Below are 19,133 nucleotides of genomic sequence, written 5' to 3' on the forward strand. Positions count from 1 at the left end.
TGTGACCACAGGAGAGGACCCAGGGACATGGAGGGGTAGGAGCAAGGGGGGTTGGGGCAACATGGAGACTGGGAATGGAGCTGACACTGCAGGACCAAGAGACAGAGAGAAGAAACTGAGTTCTGTTAACTTAGAGACTGAAAGCAGCATTTATGTTGGACTTCTCAGGTGTGCCCAATAAATAACCCTTTTGCTGAAATCAGTTTGAGTAGGGTTTTCTAGCACTTAGCAAAGAAACAATTCTAACTGATGCACTGTATCTGCCAGCAGACCTGCTTCCCACCTCCCCTACTGATTCTGGGCTCCTGGCAGCATCAGTGTGTGGCAAGTGTTGTACTGTTGATGGCCCTTTCAGCAGTTACACCCCTGTCCCCTTTCCCAAAACAACCTTGTTTTTTTCAGGCAGCAATGTTCCCAGCCTCAAAGGACAAATCAATATTGATCTAAGCCCATCATGTGATCCCTTTCCATCTGCCAGTGATTGGCTGCAGGGAACCCAGGTGACCCAGTTTTTGTTAATGAAATAAAAGACAGAAAGCTGCTGAGAGAAAGCTTCTGGAAAAGATCTGATTAAAAGAGAAAGCCAGACAAGAACACTTTTTTACCCTTGTCTTCTCTGCCTATATATTGTCATATGAGGCTGAGATGCTTGGAGCTGCTGCAGCCATCTTGCAAACATGAGGTTAGAACTTTCGACTTGTCAGAGATGGCAGAGGGAAAAGAAAAAGACTCTGGGTTCTTCGTGGCATAACAGTGAAAAAAGTAACTCTGAAATCACTCATATCTAAACTCCTTATAAAGTTAGACAGACGTTTATGTTATTTAAACTGCCTCTGCCTTGGGCATTATTATTCACAGCCAGAAGCATCCCTAGTTGATGTTGGATGTCTAAGCGGTACAGCCTTTAGTTCACATGAAAACAACACACAAGGCTAAGAACATCAGCTCCTTTATTATTATTATAATAATGTACTACCATTTCCCCCTAAACAACAGCACAATTCAAAAAACAATGACACACACATCCCACCCATATACACAACACCACTAGTCTGCCTGCCAGGCTGTCTGGCCTTTGATTGGTTCCTGGTAGAGCTGTCTGGAGACAGCCCCCTCTGTAAAAATCCCGACTTGGACATAGGAGACACAAGAAAGGGGGGCCTTTAGCCAGAAAATAAACTAAGGGGCTTCCAGAGTCTTCAAGGAGGGCCAGCTTGGGAACATGCTATAAATGCCTGGGTGGAGGGCAGAAGGCACTGTTTCTTTTCATGTGGCTGTTAGATAAATCCCAGATGGGGACGTAAGACCTGTCTATAACCCTTTGTAAACCAGGGCTGCAGAAACACCGTGGGGTGAGCTACTGGGCTCCATCAAGCAAACCATGGGGCAGGCATGGACACTGGGAGCCCAGAATGGGAATCTGAGTGATGGGGAGGTCCCCAGAGAAAAGCAACCCCTGCATTAGCTGCAAGGTAAGATACAATGTGAAATGTTATGTCCCCTTTTGTTTTGCAACTGTAGAATGTGCAATATTTTCATTGCAATAGAAAAGGGAAAGAAAGAAAAACTCCCAGCCTTTTGGCCTAACGCAACAGAGTATGGCCTGCCAGTTGCGCCATCTTGCGGGAAAACCTACTGCTACGCTATCCAGGGAATCTGGTCAATCCATCCCGACCCCCAACATTTTACTTGCACTAAATCTATGAGTTCAGCTAAAGTAATGTATCCTGGAATCAGAGAAGCCCTGGGGTTGGGGAGGGAACAAGGAAGGGCCAAGACTGGGCTCTCAAGTACAAGTGACTTCCTGGTTGTCTTGGGGAAGCTCGTTGTTGAAACTGCTCTCTCCAAATGGTGAGTAAGGGGGGACCTGGGGAGCTTCGATGATCAGCAGGCCTTCTGGGGAAAGTGAGGCAAATACTGTCACAGGATCCACCTCTGCAGGAAGCCTAGGAGAAACACAAGATTCATTTATTATTTAAAATAATTTTTTTTTTTTTTGGCATGCCCCAGGCCAGGGATCCAACCCACGCCACAGCAGTAACCTGAGCCACAGCAGAGGTAACACTGGATCCTTAACCCACTGAGTGAGGGAGGCCAGGGATAGAACTTGCATCCTTGTGGGTACTAGTCGGATTCTTAACCTGCTGAGCCACAATAAGAACTGAAAGAAAGTATTTTTGGTAAGAGCTTAGGCTTCAAGGGCATACAATGCTGGGTTTGAACCCTGGCTCTGCCCCTTTCTATCCATGTGATCTTGGAAAGGTCACTCAGTGGCTCTGAACCTGTTTCCTCATCTGCAAAATGGGAATAATAATATTAAATTTGCAGAGTATTCAAAGCTCTAGAATGAGATGATCTGACCATGCTCTGCAAATGGTCAAATGATGCTTCAACAGCAACTTAAAACAGACCCATGAGCCCAGCTATTTGGTCCCTGGTTGAGAGCTCAGAAATGACCACCACTACCCTCCCTTTATAGAATAGAAATAAGAAGTTACAGTAAATGACATTTTCATTTGTCATGTGGCTGCTGGAGGATGCTTCACTACACAATGAGTTACTGGTGGAAGTGATGGAGAATAGGCAGCTTGCTAGATAAACGGGTCAGGCTGGGCAATGGCTAGACTTCAGATGGCAACATATTCTAAGATGCTTAGAATGAGCCTTGATTTGGGTCACCTCTTAACTATCTCTTAGCAGGTCATAGTGTTATTCCTAAAACACATTTATAGGCATTACATGGTTGGGGCTTCCTGAAAAGCGCAGAATGTTTAATAGGTAGGAATTAATAGGACTGTTGCATGATACCTTTACTAGAGACTTGAGGAAATCAAATGCCAGGCTCAGTAAGCTGAAAAGCATCAAAGAGGGGATTGCTGAGTCCAAATCTGGTTCCACTTATGATTTGGGGATTGTTTTGGGTGATTGAGGCTATCTGGGGCATGATTTCAACAACCAGCTGTTGGAAATGTGTGACCATGTTATGACCTCTTTGGGATTCCATTATTAATAAAAATCTTGAAAACTGTGACCTTCTGAGCACTTTCGATGTGTCAGGGGCTTCACCGGAATCATCTCACTTAGTTGCAGTGATCCCACCAGGCAACTTCTGTTACCATACCATCCCCAAATTACAGATGAGGTCAGAGAGGTGAACTGAGTTGCCCAAGGTCACATAGCCAGCAGGCAGCCGAAGGGAAGAGAAGTGAAAGCCTGGTATCCAAACTCAGAGTAGCTGGTTGTGATGCTCTACTGCCTCCCTTGGCATCAGCCTTGTGAAAAGGGTCACTGGTAGAGAAAGCCAGAAGATTCAATCACCATAGGTGCCAACCATCCTGGCTGGCTCTGCCCTGTTATAAACGCAGGGGTCTTGCTGAAAGGATGAGGAAAAAGGGTAAGCCCATTCTGATCATGGGTGGGGCCCTTCCTGGAGGGGCTGGGGAGTTTTGTTTCTGTGAACAGCAACCTGTAGCCACATGAATTGCATTTACCATGGAGACGCCTGCCAAATTGGAGCCATGGAGATTAATAGGGGGCCTGTGGGGAAGGAGGGAACAGAAAGGGAACTTGGGAAGTTGCCAAGTCAAACTTCTGAAATAGAGACAAGGCCAAAAGTGGGGACGTCCCTCTTGGCTGCAGATGGAGGCTGACTCTGTTTAACCCTTTGCACGCCAACCTATAGAGCTCCTGGGACAATATGACAGGGCAGCTGTGGTCCACAAGTATGGACTTTATAGGCAGGTAGACCCAAGTTCAAATTCTGGCTCTTCCAGAATTGTATGACCTTGGGCCAGTGATCTCACCTCTCTTAACATATTTCCTTGTCAGAAAAGGGGATTTAAAAGAGCATCTGTCTCTTAGGGTGGTGTGAGAATTATGTGGGATAATGAACGCCAAGGGCTTAGCACAGTGCCTGGCATACAGTAAGTGCTCAGTAAGTTTCAGTCTCTCTATTGTTATTGTAGGTGTTGGTCATACAAGTGGGAACCTTGACAGCTGTGAATATTTAGCACAATCACTGACCCATGAAATGTCAGGGCTGCAAAGGACCTCGATTATCTAGGACAATGCACTCATATTACACGTGGAGAAATGCAGGCCCCAAGATGGGGACAGGCTCGTTCAACAGGTCTCACTAGGTGACCTCTGTGTTGAACCCGCCTGGTGGGAAAGTTATTCCTCCTTATTAGTTTATATAGAAGTGAAAGCCTCAGCTCGGTATTCACATGCCTTTAACACCTTAGCCTCTATCTTTTGCTATCTTCTCTCTTTTAACGAAGAGCTGATCAATGACTTAGACCCTCAGGCAGGCAACACTATCTATTTTGCTTTCATCAGATTTATTTTACCATTGCCTTCTTCAGTGAATGTTTTACTGATGAGAACTGAACCTTATCAAAAGCCAGTTGATGGAAAAAAAGTCATGAGCAAATACTGTTAAGCATGTAAGGCAAAAAAAAATAGCTGAAGATGGCATGCACACGACTCCTTTGGTCTCCCCTAAGTAAGAAGGTCATGGCCTTTGAAGGTGGTGAGACCTGTGTTCAAATCCCAGATCTGCTCATTACTGTCTATGACAGTTGAGTCCCATTATCTTCTGAGCTTCAGTTTTCTCATCCACAAGATGAGCTTAGTAATACCTACTCCATAGGATTCTTGGGAAGATGGAATAAAAGGTTTAAACCTTTAAACCTTTTACCATGGCTCTGGACACACAGGTGTCAGCAAATGGCAGATCAGATGCCTGGGAAGATGCCTGCTTTGGTTCTGGGCATCTTCCATTGATGACTTCCTGTATCCCCTTGTCCTCTCAGTCCAGTTGGGTTTGGAAAAGATCCCATCTACAGACTCTGCCCTGTACCCAACCTCACTGGCAAATTCCAAGACCTCTCCCCTCTCTCCCTCATCCACTCAAAATGGGGCCTTTCACATGTAGATGGATGCGTTGAGAAGAATTTCCTAGCCCCATGGCTAAAGCAAACAGCTGTAGCAGCTGGTCTGGGAGGAAGTCTCCAAGGATCTCAGCCTGGCTGGAGTACCTTCCCTGTTCTCTAGTGACTGGAGTTCTTCCTGGGAGAGGGACTGAGACCCTTAAGATGGAGCCAGGGCCATCCCAAACCCTAGCCTTCCTGCTTGGTGTCTAGGGTCTGGGTGGGAGGTCCAGGAATCCCAGTGGCTCTTGTGTGACTCCAGCCTTGTGGAGTCTTTAACAGCATTAGTTCCCATGGACTAGGCGCACATGGTGCTAAAAGCTTTCTACACATCCGTCCTTCCTCATCCTGAGGGAATGAGGGGATATGGGAATGGAAGCTCAGAGCAGTTCAGCAAGTTGCTCCAAGTTACTCACTCAATTATGGCACCAGGACTCCTAACACTCAGAGGTGAATTTCACAACTGGTATACCTGGACATCAACCCAGTGGAATGAACAGATCCATGCCTCAGTGATGGGGGGGGTGGGGGGTGGGGGTGGGGGGTCTTGGGGAACATGGGGAGGTTTGGAGGAACCCAGGGACAGGGTCAGGACAGCCAGTTGACTCAGGAGAGCCTCCGGGGGCTCTTGGCAATGGTTAGTCCAATATTGTAACAACCAACCCAGCTTAGCTGCTGAGCCCCAGCTGAACCGCAGCCCTGCCTCCAGCAGCTTTAGGCATTTCTCTCTGGTCAAGTAACTCCCAGCAGGCTGTTTTCCCAGAGGCCTCAGAGATGGCGAGGTCCATGAAACGGCTGTCTTCGAGAGATGATGAATTTGCCAACTGCGTTCCAGCTCAGTCCCTTTCCCAGCTTTGCCCAGCCTGGGATTCCACCCTGAGACCTCATTTCAGTCTCTTAAAAGAAACATCAGCCCTCCCCCTCCCTCTTGCTCATTGTTCCCCTCTCAGCAACGTTTGATCTGGCTGTGGTACTAGGGAAAGGGGTAGGTCTTGGGGATAGCCAGAGAGCCAGTGCGCTTGAAGAAAACTGGCGATTGCCTTATCAGGAAGTGTCCGCAGGCTTCTAAGTACTCCAGAGGCGCCGGGTGGGTTAGGGATGGGCACAGGCTGGAAGAGACAGGACTGCAGAATCCTAAAGCTGAAAGAAGCCTCAGAATTCAGGGCATTCAGTCTCTCTAGACACACGGCATCTTTGCCATGGTGAGGGGAGGAGTCAGGATTCAGTAACAAGGACAATAATATCCAACCACCACTTTCAAGGACCTCATCTCATTTTCTGTTGGTAACTCCGCAAGGCGGGAATGAGCATCCATCCATCCCTTTCACAGATGAGGAGAGGGTGTTCCTTGCTCAGAGGATGAACTCAGAGTTCAAGGGGCCATTGAAAATGCTAATTTTAAGGACCTCGGGTACATCGCTTCACCTCTGGGAGATTGTTTCCCTAGAATACATGAGGGTAATGTCTCTTTTCCCCACTGCATCCCTCTGCGGCAAAGCCTAAGTGGGACTGGGAAAAGACTTTGGGGCCAGGAGCCCCCGCTGAATGGGGGAAGGTGCATGTGTGAAGCCCCAGGCCATCAGCGTCTGTCTCTTCCTCCTACAGGTATCGCCATCAGGGTCTTGGTGTCGCTTTGATCCAGGGACTCAGCCTGGTGGTCTTCCTGCTGCTGGCGTGATTCCCCAGCCTCAAAACCCCTCTAGACAGTGAGAGAGGATGATGTCAGGGCACCTTCCAGCTGGATTTTTAGGGATGCTCCAGGAAAGGGACACATTCTCCCAGCCACAGGAGACCAAGAGCAAGCAGCCTTCGAAGGATGCTACGGGGGAGTTGGGGGCATGCGCAGAGGGTCTCTATGATGGCGATGGAGATCCTCTCTGTCATGTCACGGGAGTGTGTGAGAGCCCTGATTTTCGTGGAATTGTGGACAAGTCATTTTGTCTCTCTCAGTCTCAGATTCCTCATCCACAACGTGGGATTGCTAATCCCACCTCATGGGGCACTGAGCCGATCAGATGGCACATGGTCTAGGCACCCTACCCTCTTTCCTGGGAACCTAGTGCAGGTTTCCTGTGATATCTTCTACCCTGTAGGTGTGAGGGTTCAACTCCCCGACCTTGGAGGCAGGGGTGTCTTGAAGGAGAGAGGCCCATGAGGGAGAGAGTGCAGGTCCCAGGCACCCCCACCCCGACTCCAAGACTACCCTGAAATCCAAATGCCCAGTTACTTACTGAATTTTCTTGGTGAAGTTCTTAGAAACGATGCCGCCTTCCTGCTGCTTCTCCTCGTGTTTGCCTGGAAGGGAGAGGAAGGCCACCTGTCAGCACCTATGTCCCTTGGGCATCGTTCAGGACTTGGCTCCCGCTTCTCTTTGTGGCTGGGGGCTTGGTCTAGAGGCTCCAGCTGTCTGAGCCTCCAGTCCCTCATCTGCTAAGTGGACCCCATTCGATACCACCTCCCAGGCTGCTGTGAAGATGCAGTGAGACGAAGGGCAGGTCATGAGGCCTTGACTGTGGTTTGTGGACAATGATGAGTTACACTCAGGAAATCACAGAGACTATCTCCTGCTTCCCAAATGCGGCCCTGCATTTTCCAGATTTTGCATCTCACCCCTCTCTCCCAGTTGATCAGGGGAACCCTGAGGCTCACAGCCCAGAATGGGTAGAGGAAAAAAGTGAGGCTAGGGAGTTCCCGTTGTGGCTCAGTGGGTTAGGAACCCAACGCAGTCTCTGTGAGGATGCAGGTGCGATCCCTGGCCACACTCAGTGGGTTAAGGATCCGGCGTTGCCGTAAACTATGCTGTAGGTCACTGATGCGGCTCAGATCTGGTGTTGCTGTGGCTGTGGCTGGCAGCTGCAGCTCTGATTCAACCCCTAGCCTGGGAATTTCCATATGCCGAGGGTGTGGCCCTAAAAAGAAAAGAAAAAAGTGGGGCAAGTTTGTCACCCAGTTGGTTTTATAACACACAGAGCCCTTTCCCAGCTCTGAGGATGGGCTTCTTTCGAACCCTTGTTTACTGATATGAAAACTGAAGTCCAAGGACAAGTCCAAGGTCACTTAGCTAGAGGGTGGCAGCCCTGGCCTCAGAATCAAGTCTCTGAACCTAAGCCAAGGGCTGGGGTCCAATGCCCCTCTGCCTATTCCAGCTTCTGATGTGTTTTTTGAGCCCCATTATCTGGACCTAGTTCTGGAACTGCCTGGAAGCAAGGCTTCAATGTGCTAAAAAAACAAAGCAAAACAAAAACATCCAAAGGGGGCTTTCCCTCAGAAATGACACATGAGCCCCAAAGATGTTAAAGTCTGCCTGCCCTTCCTCCTCCAGGCTGGCAGGTGAGGGCTTTTTTTTTTTTTTCCATTCCTTAGGAAGAAAGAATGTGATATTACAAGAAGGCTTAGACCTAAACCGGCTGTCATCTTGCAATTTGTATAACAAATTCGGAGCCTACTGTCCCTCCTCACTTTTTTTTTTTTTTTAAATGGAGAAAGCATCTCTAGTTTCTCTTTAAAAAATGGGATTAGTGCCCAGCAGAGCCATTAGGGACTTGTTACTATTCACTCCTCATCTGTGGGGCCACATTCCAGCTCCAAGAATCCTCATTTACATGGGGACATGGTTCTGAGGGGCTCTAGAGTCTAGACTGTAAATAACCTTGTGTAATATGCTGTTTTACTGCAGTCAAGTTTCTTGGTTTAAGCTGACAAGTTATAGGCGATTATATCATTAATTACATTTTTATTATTCATTATTCCTTTATAATTTTTTTTTTTTTTTTAGGGCTGCACCCGCAGCATATGGAAGTTCACAGGCTAGAGGTTGAATCAGAGCTATAGCTGCCAGCCTACACCACAGCCACAGCAATGTGGGATCTGAGCTGCATCTGTACCTACACCATAGTTCACAGCAACACCGGATCTCTGACCCACTGAGAGAGGCCAGGGATCGAACCTGCATCCTCATAGATACTAGTTGGATTCATTTCCGCTGTGCCAAAACAGGAACTTCCCATTATTCCTTTAGTAATAACTTTTTCTGATTATAAGACAACGCATGTATATGTTTGAAAATGTAGAAAATAAAGGAAAAAAAACAAACCCCTCTGTAATTCCATCACCCCAAGGAAACCACATTTTGTACATGTTCCAGACTTTTCTGTTACTTAGAAATGCATAAATGTTATATAGTATAGATATATCACCTATTTATTCAAATAAGATCATATTGTATATTATGCCCGAAATGTGTTTTTATCTCTTTCTGACATGTTACAATTATTTTTCCATATGACACCAAGTATTCTTTGACATCATGACTTTTAATGGCTCCTTTAATCATCAGCTTTGGCTGAGACAGTTTCTGACATTGGAAGAAATTCACTGCACTGAATTTTTTTTGGCCTTGCCAGAGGCATGCAGAAGTTCCCTGGCCTAGGATGGAACTTGAGCCACAGCAGTGATAACACCAACTCCTTAACAGCTAGGCCACCAGGGAACTCCTGCACTGGATATTCTTTTTTTTTTTAAACAACTGCACTCATGGCATATGGAAGTTCTCAAGCTAGGGGTCGAATTGGAGCTGTTGCTGCCAGCCTATGCCACAGCCACAGCAATGCCAGATCTGCTGCATCCGTGACCTACTGGGCAGCTTATGGCAATGCTGGACCCTTAACCTACTGAGTGAGGCCAGGGATGGAACCTGTATCCTCATGGATACTAGTCGGGTTCTTAACTCCCTGAGCCACAGTGGGAACTTCTGAATATTCTTATAGCTAGGTTTTCAAATCTGGCTTGATAATGTCCTAGAATAAATTCCAAGTTCTAGAATTTCTGAGGCTTGAGTATATACTGCTAAATTTCCCTTAGAAAAGGCTGCATCAATGTAGTTGCCTACCAACTGGGCAGAGAGGGGTACATTTATAGGAATTCGTTTTCAAAGCAGAGTGCCTGTCTAACCAGAACATACTATTCCATGAACATGCTGCCACTTGAGGCTGAGTTTATTCTGCCTGCCAAGTCCGTGACCACCAGCTGCCCAACTCTAACACAGGCCCGTGGCCAGAGGAACACTGTCTGTGTCCTGGTCCCTTCCCCAAAGCCTAGGCCTCCAGAGACCTGCTTCCCCTAGGGACAGACCAGTGCCTCTGACTCAGCCTTTTTGCACACTTGGTGTCCTGGAAATAATAAATGATGATGATGATGTTGGTGGTGAGAATAATAATAGCAAACTCTTACATAGCGCTTCCTTGTGTCCACAGCTGTTCTAAGCACCTGACTGACACCAATTCTAATTTCTCACAAAAATCTTAAGAGCAGGTACTTTATTATCTTTTTTGGGGGGGGGGTCTTTTTTTGTCTTTTTAGGGCCAAATCCATGGCATGTGGATGTTCCTGGGCTAGGGGTTGAATTGGAGCTGCAACTGCCGGCCTACACCACAGCCACAGTAATGCAGGATTCGAGCCATGTCTGCAGCCTACACCACAGCTCAATGGATCCTTAACCCACTCTGAGCAAGGCCAGGGATTGAACCTGCATCCTCATGGATACTAGTCAGGTTCATTACTACTGGGCCACATGGAAACTCCCTCCTATATACATTTTCTACCAAAGAAATATTTTTATAAACAGAAAAAAATAATGATGATTCTTTAAAAAAAACCAAAAAACAAAACTCATCTCATCTGGAAAAGGGAACCACCAGTTTCTCAACATGCCACTAAGAAATGTAGGTGACAAGGAGCAGGCATCAGCACTTCAGGGAAAGCCATCAGCCCCACTAAAGAAAGAAGGTACTATTTCCAGAGGCGGCAGAGGCCCTGGGACTAAGGAGAAGGGGCGGAACAAACCCTTGGGGCTTTCCAGCCCGTTCCTTGGCCAGGGCCTGGGCCAGTGGCCCATGAAGAGAACATTTCTTGGCTAGTGGCTGCAGGATTGGGGAGAGGTGTGTGTGAGACAGGATGGAAATCGGCTAGTCTAGCATTTTCCAAATACTCCCCTGGAACTAGACACTCATATGTGGTCAGATAAGACAGAGCCGCTTCTCAGAGACTCATAAACTGCTTTAGGAAATTCAAGGCTCTGATAAGTCCTGCAATGAGGAGACCTGTTTATAATTTTGTTTCATCTGCTACCTTCTAAAATCCTGGGAAACCCTCCCAAACCCCCATTTATCAGATGTGTAGTGATATCTTAAAACCCATCATTTAGCAAATTCTGATCTAGTCTAACTCCTCATAAGACCATGGGTAAAGGTGAGGCCCAAGAAGTGGTAAGATTTGCCCCCAGGCCATTCAGTTAGGAGCAGATTTAGCCAACCTGACTGAGAACTGTCTAGACAGGCCTGACTTTGAACTTCAGAGCTTGTTATAGAGAAACAGGTGATCATAGGTGCGTTACTATCTTTGGGCCTCAGTTTCCCCATCTGTAAAATGGGTGTAGCAAACCTATATATATTTCCTTGGTAGTCCACAGGAGGAACTGGTGAGCCAACATATGTTTGCATTTAGCACTGCCTGAGGAAGAATAGCTGTGTCATTAAGTGAGGTAGGATGGGAGACTGATCTGGCTTCCCATGTACCTTGAAAGCTGCTTTTTAACTGGAGCCCCTGACATGGATCTGTTTTTTTTAAATCCCTATTATACAAGTCTTGGGGGACTGGGATGCCATCAAGCCGAGGTTGCTAATGCAGGGCTATGAAACATGTACAACCTAGAAAGGTCTTGTCTGTCTGTCTGTCTTATTTTAGCCTCCAATGACCCCATTTTACAGATGTGGAAATGGAGGCTCTGTGACTGACTCAAAGCCTCTGGATTAGTAAGGTACTCAGCTGGGATCTCAGCCTGGAGCTGCCAGACCACAACCGTTAAGAAGCACTTAGAAAGGAGGATAGATGAAAAAGCCCTCCAGGCCGGACAGAGGTCTCCTGGGCCACAGGGCATGGGAGACCCTTCACCCTGGGGTGGAACCCTAATTAAAACAAAGACAAGAAGAGTGGTGATAATAATCACCTTGTTTGCAGAGTGCCAGGCAGACACTATTATTAGCTCCCTTTTACAGACACTCTGCATTTATTATCATAGGGTGTCTGTGCGTATTTAATCTTCCCTACAGCACTGCAGGATGGATATTATTATGACCGCCTTTCTTCAGATGTGGAAACTGAGGCTCAGAATGGTGAAAAGACTTTCTTGTCCATATCCAACCAGAGAGTGAACAGCGGTGGTGGGATTTGAACCCAGGTCTCAAAGAGCAACTAGCATATACAAATATGGATATATGTATTTGTGTGCCTAGCATTGTAATGACAACATCAACAACAGTAACAATACTGATCCTTTGTGTTCTAGGCACTCTGGGCACAATTCACGTGCATTATCTCCTTGAAGACAACAATCCTTATGCAGTGTAGCCACGTGTGAACCCCAATTTCCAGATAAGGAAACAGCACAGAGAAGTGGTTTCAGATGCCTGGCTCCCCAGCCAATTCAGAAAGCCCTGACTGCCCCCTCCATCCATACAAGGACCCACCACACCTTCCGGAGCTGCTGATATTTATAATTTTGCCCTGGGAGGTTTTGAAAGCATTACCCCCCCACCCCCCCCAACCTCCCGCCCCAGGCTTGTTCCTGCCCAACCTGTCTGCAATGGCTTTTATTGATTTTCTGGCTGGTGGAGCCTGCCAGGAACAAGCTCTTTTTAATGGAGCGTTAATTGGAAGGGAAGGCACTGAAAGCCTTTTCCCTGCCACCCTGCTTAACAGGGACTGAACCTCCGACTCCTCTTTCCTGTTCCACAAAACATCCTGTCTCCCAGGCTGGGATGTGGCGTGGGCAGCCCCAGACTCATCCGACTGCTGACTCACGGCGTGACCTTGGAGGAGTCCCTGCCTAGGCCTCAAACTCCTCAGCTGCAAAATGGGACCTGACACCCATGCAGCATCTCAGGGCTAGAGTGAGGATGATTTGTGAGCAGAAATATACAGGTTGTCGCCCTGGGCACCTGCTGGGTGCTCAGCAAATCATCGATTTGCTTCTGGTCTCCTCACCCTGGGCATGAATCCTGGTCGGCCTTGAGCAGGTTTTGGGCCTCTATTTCCTCATTTGTGAGGAGATAGACAGGACTCACCTCCTCTGGTTATGTTCATTGAGATGCCACAGGCAAAGTGCTGAGCACAGTTCCTGGCAGAGAGTGAGGGTCTATCAGGGTTACCAAGTCGCCTCCCTATACTAACGACTCTGCCTCAGTTTCCTTCCTTGGGACCAGAGAAGGTGTTTCTCTTGAATCCTGTGCTAGGTACTATCATGACACAGCAAAAGGCAACCCCCTCCCGGACAGTGTCTTGATGCTGGGGTGCAGGAACCCCACTTTCTTTCCGGCTTTTTCCACCTTTTATATCTGCATAGCTTTTTCTTTATATCAAATTCTATCAAAACTCTCCATGTGGCTTTTTCCCTCTTGTTCGCTGGTTGATGCAGTGCCCAAAGGACCCAGCAGCTGAGTCAGGTTAAAATTTCTCCTGGAAGCCAGGAGAGGAGTGCTTTTCGGTAAAGATAGCTTGTATGGGCTGCATTCCTGGGCCCTGAAGTCACCTGTGTCCTGCTGTCACAGCTTCCCTTCTTAGGGAACGGTCCCTTGGCTATTCCAGGTTGAAGCCCACACTGCCCCCCCACCCCAAGTCTCTCTCCCCCCACTGCTCCCCACTCACCAGACACCTCCACGTAGCCATCCTTGGTCTTTACCATCAGCTCCTCCGGCTTAAAGCTGTGCACGTTGACACACACTTTCCAGGGCTCCCCAGGGAAGGGTGGGGGGCTCCTGCCCTCGGCAGGGACACCAAATCTGGCCATCGACGTTGGCCCCCGGGGCACCATGCCCGACCTCAAGGTCCCTGGCCAGGCAGAGGAGAGACGAGGCAGGGCCCAGTCGGGCCAAGAGGCAGTCAGGTCGTCTGGGAAGGGGTCCATGCCAAAGCCATCGTCCAACAGGCGGGAGGACAGGGGGGAGTCTCGGAAGGGGTCCCGGCGCCGGCGACTGGCGTAGTGGCAGGGGAAGGGCATCTGACCGTCAGCCATGGCGGCCGCTGAGCTAGAGGGGAAACGGAGGCTCAGAGAGAGGGAGCCACCTGCTCAAGGTCTCACACAGCAAGGTGGTGTGGGTATGCGGGTCTTCCAAGCTTATTCTTCAGCTTCGGAATAATGCTGAACCATCCACTGCCAGGGACGGAGGCTGTCACACCAGGCCGGGGTCCCAGCCTCCAAAGACACTCCAGCCACCAAAGCTGACCCCTAGCTGGTCCAGCAGAATTCTCCAGGCCCCCTTCTCCACACCAGCCTCCCCGGAGAACAGCCAGCCACCCTCTGCCCAGGCGGTCCAGGCTCTCAGCCAGAGCTGCTGGTGGAGCCGGGAGCTTAATAAACACCGAGGACGCAGGCCTAGAAACTTCTCCTTGCTTCTGGGCTGGGAGCCTTCTATTTATTGCTGCTGGGGGCTGGAGGCGGGTTTTGCAAGTGCCTCCTGTCACAGGAGTATTCGGAGGTGATGAACCAGCCCCCCGAGAATCCCGCGGAGGGAACAGCTGGGCTCCCAGGGGGCTGGGAGGGGCCTTCTCGGCCAAGTTCTGCCAGCCTCTCTGGACACTCCTCCCCCAGCTGCGCTCCGCTCCGCCCCCCTCCCGCTCCCGCTCCCGCTCCCTCTCTCTCCCTCCTCCGGAGCCCGCCCCCAGCAGGGCACTAAGGCCTGGCTATTAATAACCCTCGCCTGGCTGAGGGCTCAGGTCACCCTCTGGAAATACCTTCCCCAGAGCCTGCTGCATCCTGCCTATCCCCTGGGGACCTGGAGAAGGGGAGGAGAGAGACAGGAGCCCAGCGGTTTTGAAGGAAGATAGCCCAGGGTTGCAATCCCTACCCCCTACTTTTTTTGTGTGTGCGTGTGTGTGCCCCCAGGGCAATCGAAAGTTCCCTGGGCCAGGGATCGAACCTGCACCACAGCGGCAACCCAAGCTGCTGCAATGACAGCGCCAGCTCCTTAACCCACTAGACCACCAGGGAACTCCTGTCATCCCCACCTTCTAACCCTCCAGCATCTTCAAGCTCTTGGAGCTCACCTTCTGCACCCTCTGAGGGGAGTCACCATTCTTCCCCAGGTGGCTGTGAGCTGTCAGTTTTCCCTCCTGTAAAATGGAGAGTCATCCTCCTTAAGCATTCGGCAAACGGACATTTTATATTCTCAATGTTGCTTCTCAATGACATAAAACTTGCTAGATGCCAGGCCCTGATCTAAAAACGCTTTACAAACATTCACTGGCTTCATCCTCACCAACAGTCCTGTGAGGCAAGGGTACTGCCTTATCCCCAGCTTACAGAAGGGGAAACCACCATAGGGAGTGTTAGCCAGTGGTAGCTTCTATTACTACGATGACAGTTAATAATGATAATTACCCAAAGATGCTGAATTCAAGGAGGGTGTCCGGTCTGAAACTCCAAGCCCAGAGAAGACCTCTTTTCTGGGTTTCCCTGCCCCTCCTTGCCCTTGAATTTACACCTTGTCCTTTGATCTCAAGGCCCCTTGAGCTCACATTCCAGTTTTTGATCTGTCCCCAGCAGGTGTGCTGTCTGGGGGCGTGCCATCCTCTCTCTCTGGGCTTAGGGTCTGGGCCCCGCCTTCCTTGTGGGGTGGGGTGGGCTGGGCTGGGCTGGGGGTGTTAAGGAATTCAGTGAGTCATGGGTTGAGAAATCCTTTTGGTATTAAGCTGGGCCCACGTGAGGCAGTTTGCTAAAAATAATAGTATGGAAGACAACAACAGTCCCCATCGTTCCTGCCTGCTCTGTACCTGCCACGCAGTGAGCAGCTGCCCTGAACCCTCACCACTGCCACGCGGGCGCCGTCACCACGCCCATTTCGCAGATGAGGAAACTGCGGCGCCGAGCGTGGCCCGCGCACACCGCCGGGGGGCGGCACGACCTCGGTGGGGACCCGAAAGTCTGTGCGGAGCTGAAGGACCCAGACCCCGCCGCTACTGCCACCGCACCCCCCCGCCCCCGCCGCCCAGTCTCTGGGCCCAGGAAAGGAGATTGGGGCGCCCTCGTCCCCAGTGACTAGGGTGAGGTCACCGGCTCAAGCTTCAGGCTGACGTCAGGGCCGGGCACAGGGCCTCAGCTCTCTCTGTAATTACAGCTGGGTGGGGCGAGGCTGGCTGGGTGTGGAGCCGCGAGGGGAAGAATCACTGCGTGACACAGAGAAGAAAGCGGGTCCTGCCCAGGACCTGGGCAGGGGCGGTTTCTGAGCAGGTGGAACAGTGTGGGGGTGGCTGGGTCCCCCAGAGTCTCTGGGTGGCTTTGAGTGGGTGGAGCGGTGAGTATGTGTTTATGTGCGGATGGGACTGTGTTTATTTACCGGCGAATTGGCTCATAGGCGTGTTCCAGAAGACCCTGCTCCTTCCTCCCAGACTTCCTGTCCTCCAAGCCTGGGAAGGGGTGGCGAGCACACTCTCAGCGCTCTCCCTACCCTCTCATTTCAAGGATGACTGCAGCGTCCAGAGCGCAGGAGGAAAGAGATGCAGAGCAGCTAGGAAACAGCAACAGCAATCATTAGCATTTACCTGGCACTTCCCAGATGCCAGGCTTTGTCCTATGCACTTTAAATGTGTGTATTAACTTATCTAATCCTTCCTACAACTCTGCGAAAAAGGGACTTTTATTATCCTCATTTAACAGGGGAGGAAACTGAGGCACAGAGGGAGAGTGTATCTCGCTCCTATCTGCATACCCAGTTAAGCAGCAGAGCTGGGATTTGAACCTTAGAAGCTTGGCTCTTTATCCCTCTGCTGTACCAACTCTTCTAATCATAGTCATGGCTCACATTTATTGAGCACTGCCTGTATACCAGGCCCTGTGCCCAGCATTTTCATTCATCACCTAAATGAATCCTTATGGTTCAGAGAGGTGAAGGCACCTGCCCTGGGCTGAGGATAACAACTAGAGCCAGTGGGACCTGGGAGCCCACAGTCACAACCAGAATGGGACAGTATTGCCCAAGCCTTGTCGGGTGATCCTCCTGCCTGTCCTCCTGTTTCCCCACTGGACACTTTCTGTGTTTCTGGGTCAGGCCATCCTTCCATTTTGGGAAGCTGAGCAGGGAGGCAGCTACTGGTCCTGCTGACCTGGTCACCTGGAGGGGAGTCAGTGAACACATGTGAAAAGTGGTCAGTAAACTGTCAGCAGGCAGAGAAAATATGGGAGCAACTAACTATATTATATATAGGATGGACAAACCGCAAGGTCCAACTGTATAGCACAGGGAACTATATTCAATGCAGACCATCATGGAAAAGAATATGAATAAGGGAGATCCTGTTGTGGCTCAGTGAGTTATGAATCCGAGTAGTATCCAGGAGGATGTGGGGTCCATTCCTGGCCTCGCTTATTGGGTTAAGGATCCAATGTTGCTGCAAGCTGAGACATAGGTCACAGATGTGGCTTGGATCCTGTGTTGATGTGACTGGTGTAGACCAGCATCTGCAGCTCCGATTCGACCCCTAGCCTGGGAACTTCGATATGCTGCAGGTGTGGCCCTAAAAAGACTATATATATATATATATGAATCACTTTGCTGTATAGAAGAAATTAGCACAACACTGTAATCAGCTATTCTTCCATTTAAAAAATAAAGTAAGCTTAAAAGCAATTTTAAAAAAAGGAAAAGAAAACATGATGTGAGCTCCGGGAGAGAGGCTTTTACGAGAGGAAAGCCCTCGTGGTGCTGGTGGGGGCAGAGGGGGGCATGTTAGACCCCAGGTCCCCAAACAAGTGTTTCTTGGCTGACAGCCTCTTGGAGCTTTCACATGGGAAGGGCCACAATTAATTCTCACAGACAGCCTAGGGGGAGTGTGACATCACCCTGCATTCTGGAAGCTGGGGCCCCGGGAGGAGAAAGAACAGCCTGAAGTCACCCAGGTAGTGCTGGATGAAGACACAGGGTTGTCTACTGCCGGATTATGCAGTAAGAAACCCAAGTTCTCTCCCTCCCCAGCCTCCTACCCCTTCACTTGCAGGTCTAGCCCTGATGGGGGTAGGGTCTGCCAGAGCCGAAGGAAGGGCTCTGTGAATCCCTCCAAGATATGGCTTTCTGGATGTCCTTTTTTTTTTTTTTTTTTTCTTCCTTATGGCTGCACCTGTGGCATGGAAATTTCTTGGTCAGGGATTGAAGGGATTGAATCTGAGCCACAACTGTGGCAATACCAGATCCTTAAACCCACTGTACTGGGCTGGGGATCAAACCCTGTGTCTCTGCAGTTACCCGAGCCACTGCAGTTGGGTTCTTAACCTACTGCACCGCAGTGGGAACTCCTGGATGTCATTTTTGCCTGATGTTTTATTGACAACTCCAGGGGGCTAGAAGTCTTATTCTGGTGTGTGGAAGCAGATCCTGGTGGCCTCCCACATTCACTCAGCCTCCAGGTCCAGAAAGACCCAACTGGGAGTTCCCTCTCCAGCCAGCTTATACCCCGGCAAATTGGGAGTGAGTATGCTCACCTCTTTTTCCCTTCCTTTTTTCTCAGCCCCCACCCCTCTGGATGACTAATGGAATTTCCAGCACCCTTGGCTCCATGAGGGCAGGACCCTTGGGCATGTTGTTCACAGCAGCATCCCCTGTGCTTGGAAGGACACCTGGTGCATTATGGGAGCTCAGGAGATCTTGGCCAAGTAGATGATATCTTATTATCACTGTGTCTGAACTGCCTTGCTCACATGTGACAGACTCTGCACACAGTGGCAGCACTGGAATATTATTTAAAATTTTGGAAGTATTTAGAACATGCCAGGCACCAAGCTGAATGCTTCCCAAGCATATTTTTATTTAATCTTCAAAACAGACCCCCTGCCCAGAGGCTTGTACTATCATCACCCCCATTTTATAGATGAGGAAATGGAGGATTAAGGCATGATGTAACTTGCCTGAGGCTACCAGCTTGTGGGTTCTGAACCCAGTTGGGGCTGAACTTCAAGCCCAGTGCTCTTTCTTCTGCCGCACACCCACACAAACACTGGTGATTAATAAATAAAATAAAAAGCAACCCACACGATCCCTCCATAAACTATGCCCTCACAATCCCATGCAGGTAATGCTTATTTATTAAGCTCTAGCTTCCACTCACTGTAGTCTCCAAAATCCTTTCCAGAGGACTTCTTCTCACCACCCCATATGTAAT

The 19,133-nt window shown here is 49.4% G+C and overlaps 1 protein-coding gene across 1 annotated transcript; it reads right to left on the minus strand.

The window, feature by feature from the left end:
- Positions 1-933: 933 nt before the first annotated feature.
- HSPB8 (heat shock protein family B (small) member 8) lies at positions 934-14,504 on the minus strand. Its single transcript, XM_047761115.1, has 3 exons — positions 13,632-14,504; positions 7,163-7,226; positions 934-1,946 (listed from the first exon to the last, which is right to left on the minus strand). The coding sequence occupies exons 1-3, from the start codon at positions 13,996-13,998 to the stop codon at positions 1,787-1,789; spliced, it is 591 nt and encodes a 196-aa protein (XP_047617071.1). The 5' UTR covers positions 13,999-14,504; the 3' UTR covers positions 934-1,786.
- Between the last annotated feature and the right edge of the window lie 4,629 nt (positions 14,505-19,133).

This window comes from Phacochoerus africanus, chromosome 15, assembly GCF_016906955.1.
Source record: "Phacochoerus africanus isolate WHEZ1 chromosome 15, ROS_Pafr_v1, whole genome shotgun sequence".
NCBI classification, from domain to species: Eukaryota; Metazoa; Chordata; class Mammalia; order Artiodactyla; family Suidae; genus Phacochoerus; species Phacochoerus africanus.

What these genes read in the sequence shown, in the direction of transcription:
- HSPB8 (XM_047761115.1), bottom strand. Translation starts at nt 13,998, where the DNA reads ATGGCTGACGGTCAGATGCCCTTCCCCTGCCACTACGCCAGTCGCCGG. An exon ending in TGGCTACGTGGAGGTGTCTG is followed by an intron (nt 7,227 to 13,631) that starts GTGAGTGGGGAG and finishes TCTCCCTTCCAG; the next exon opens with GCAAACACGAGGAGAAGCAG. An exon ending in AACTTCACCAAGAAAATTCA is followed by an intron (nt 1,947 to 7,162) that starts GTAAGTAACTGG and finishes TGTTTCTCCTAG; the next exon opens with GCTTCCTGCAGAGGTGGATC.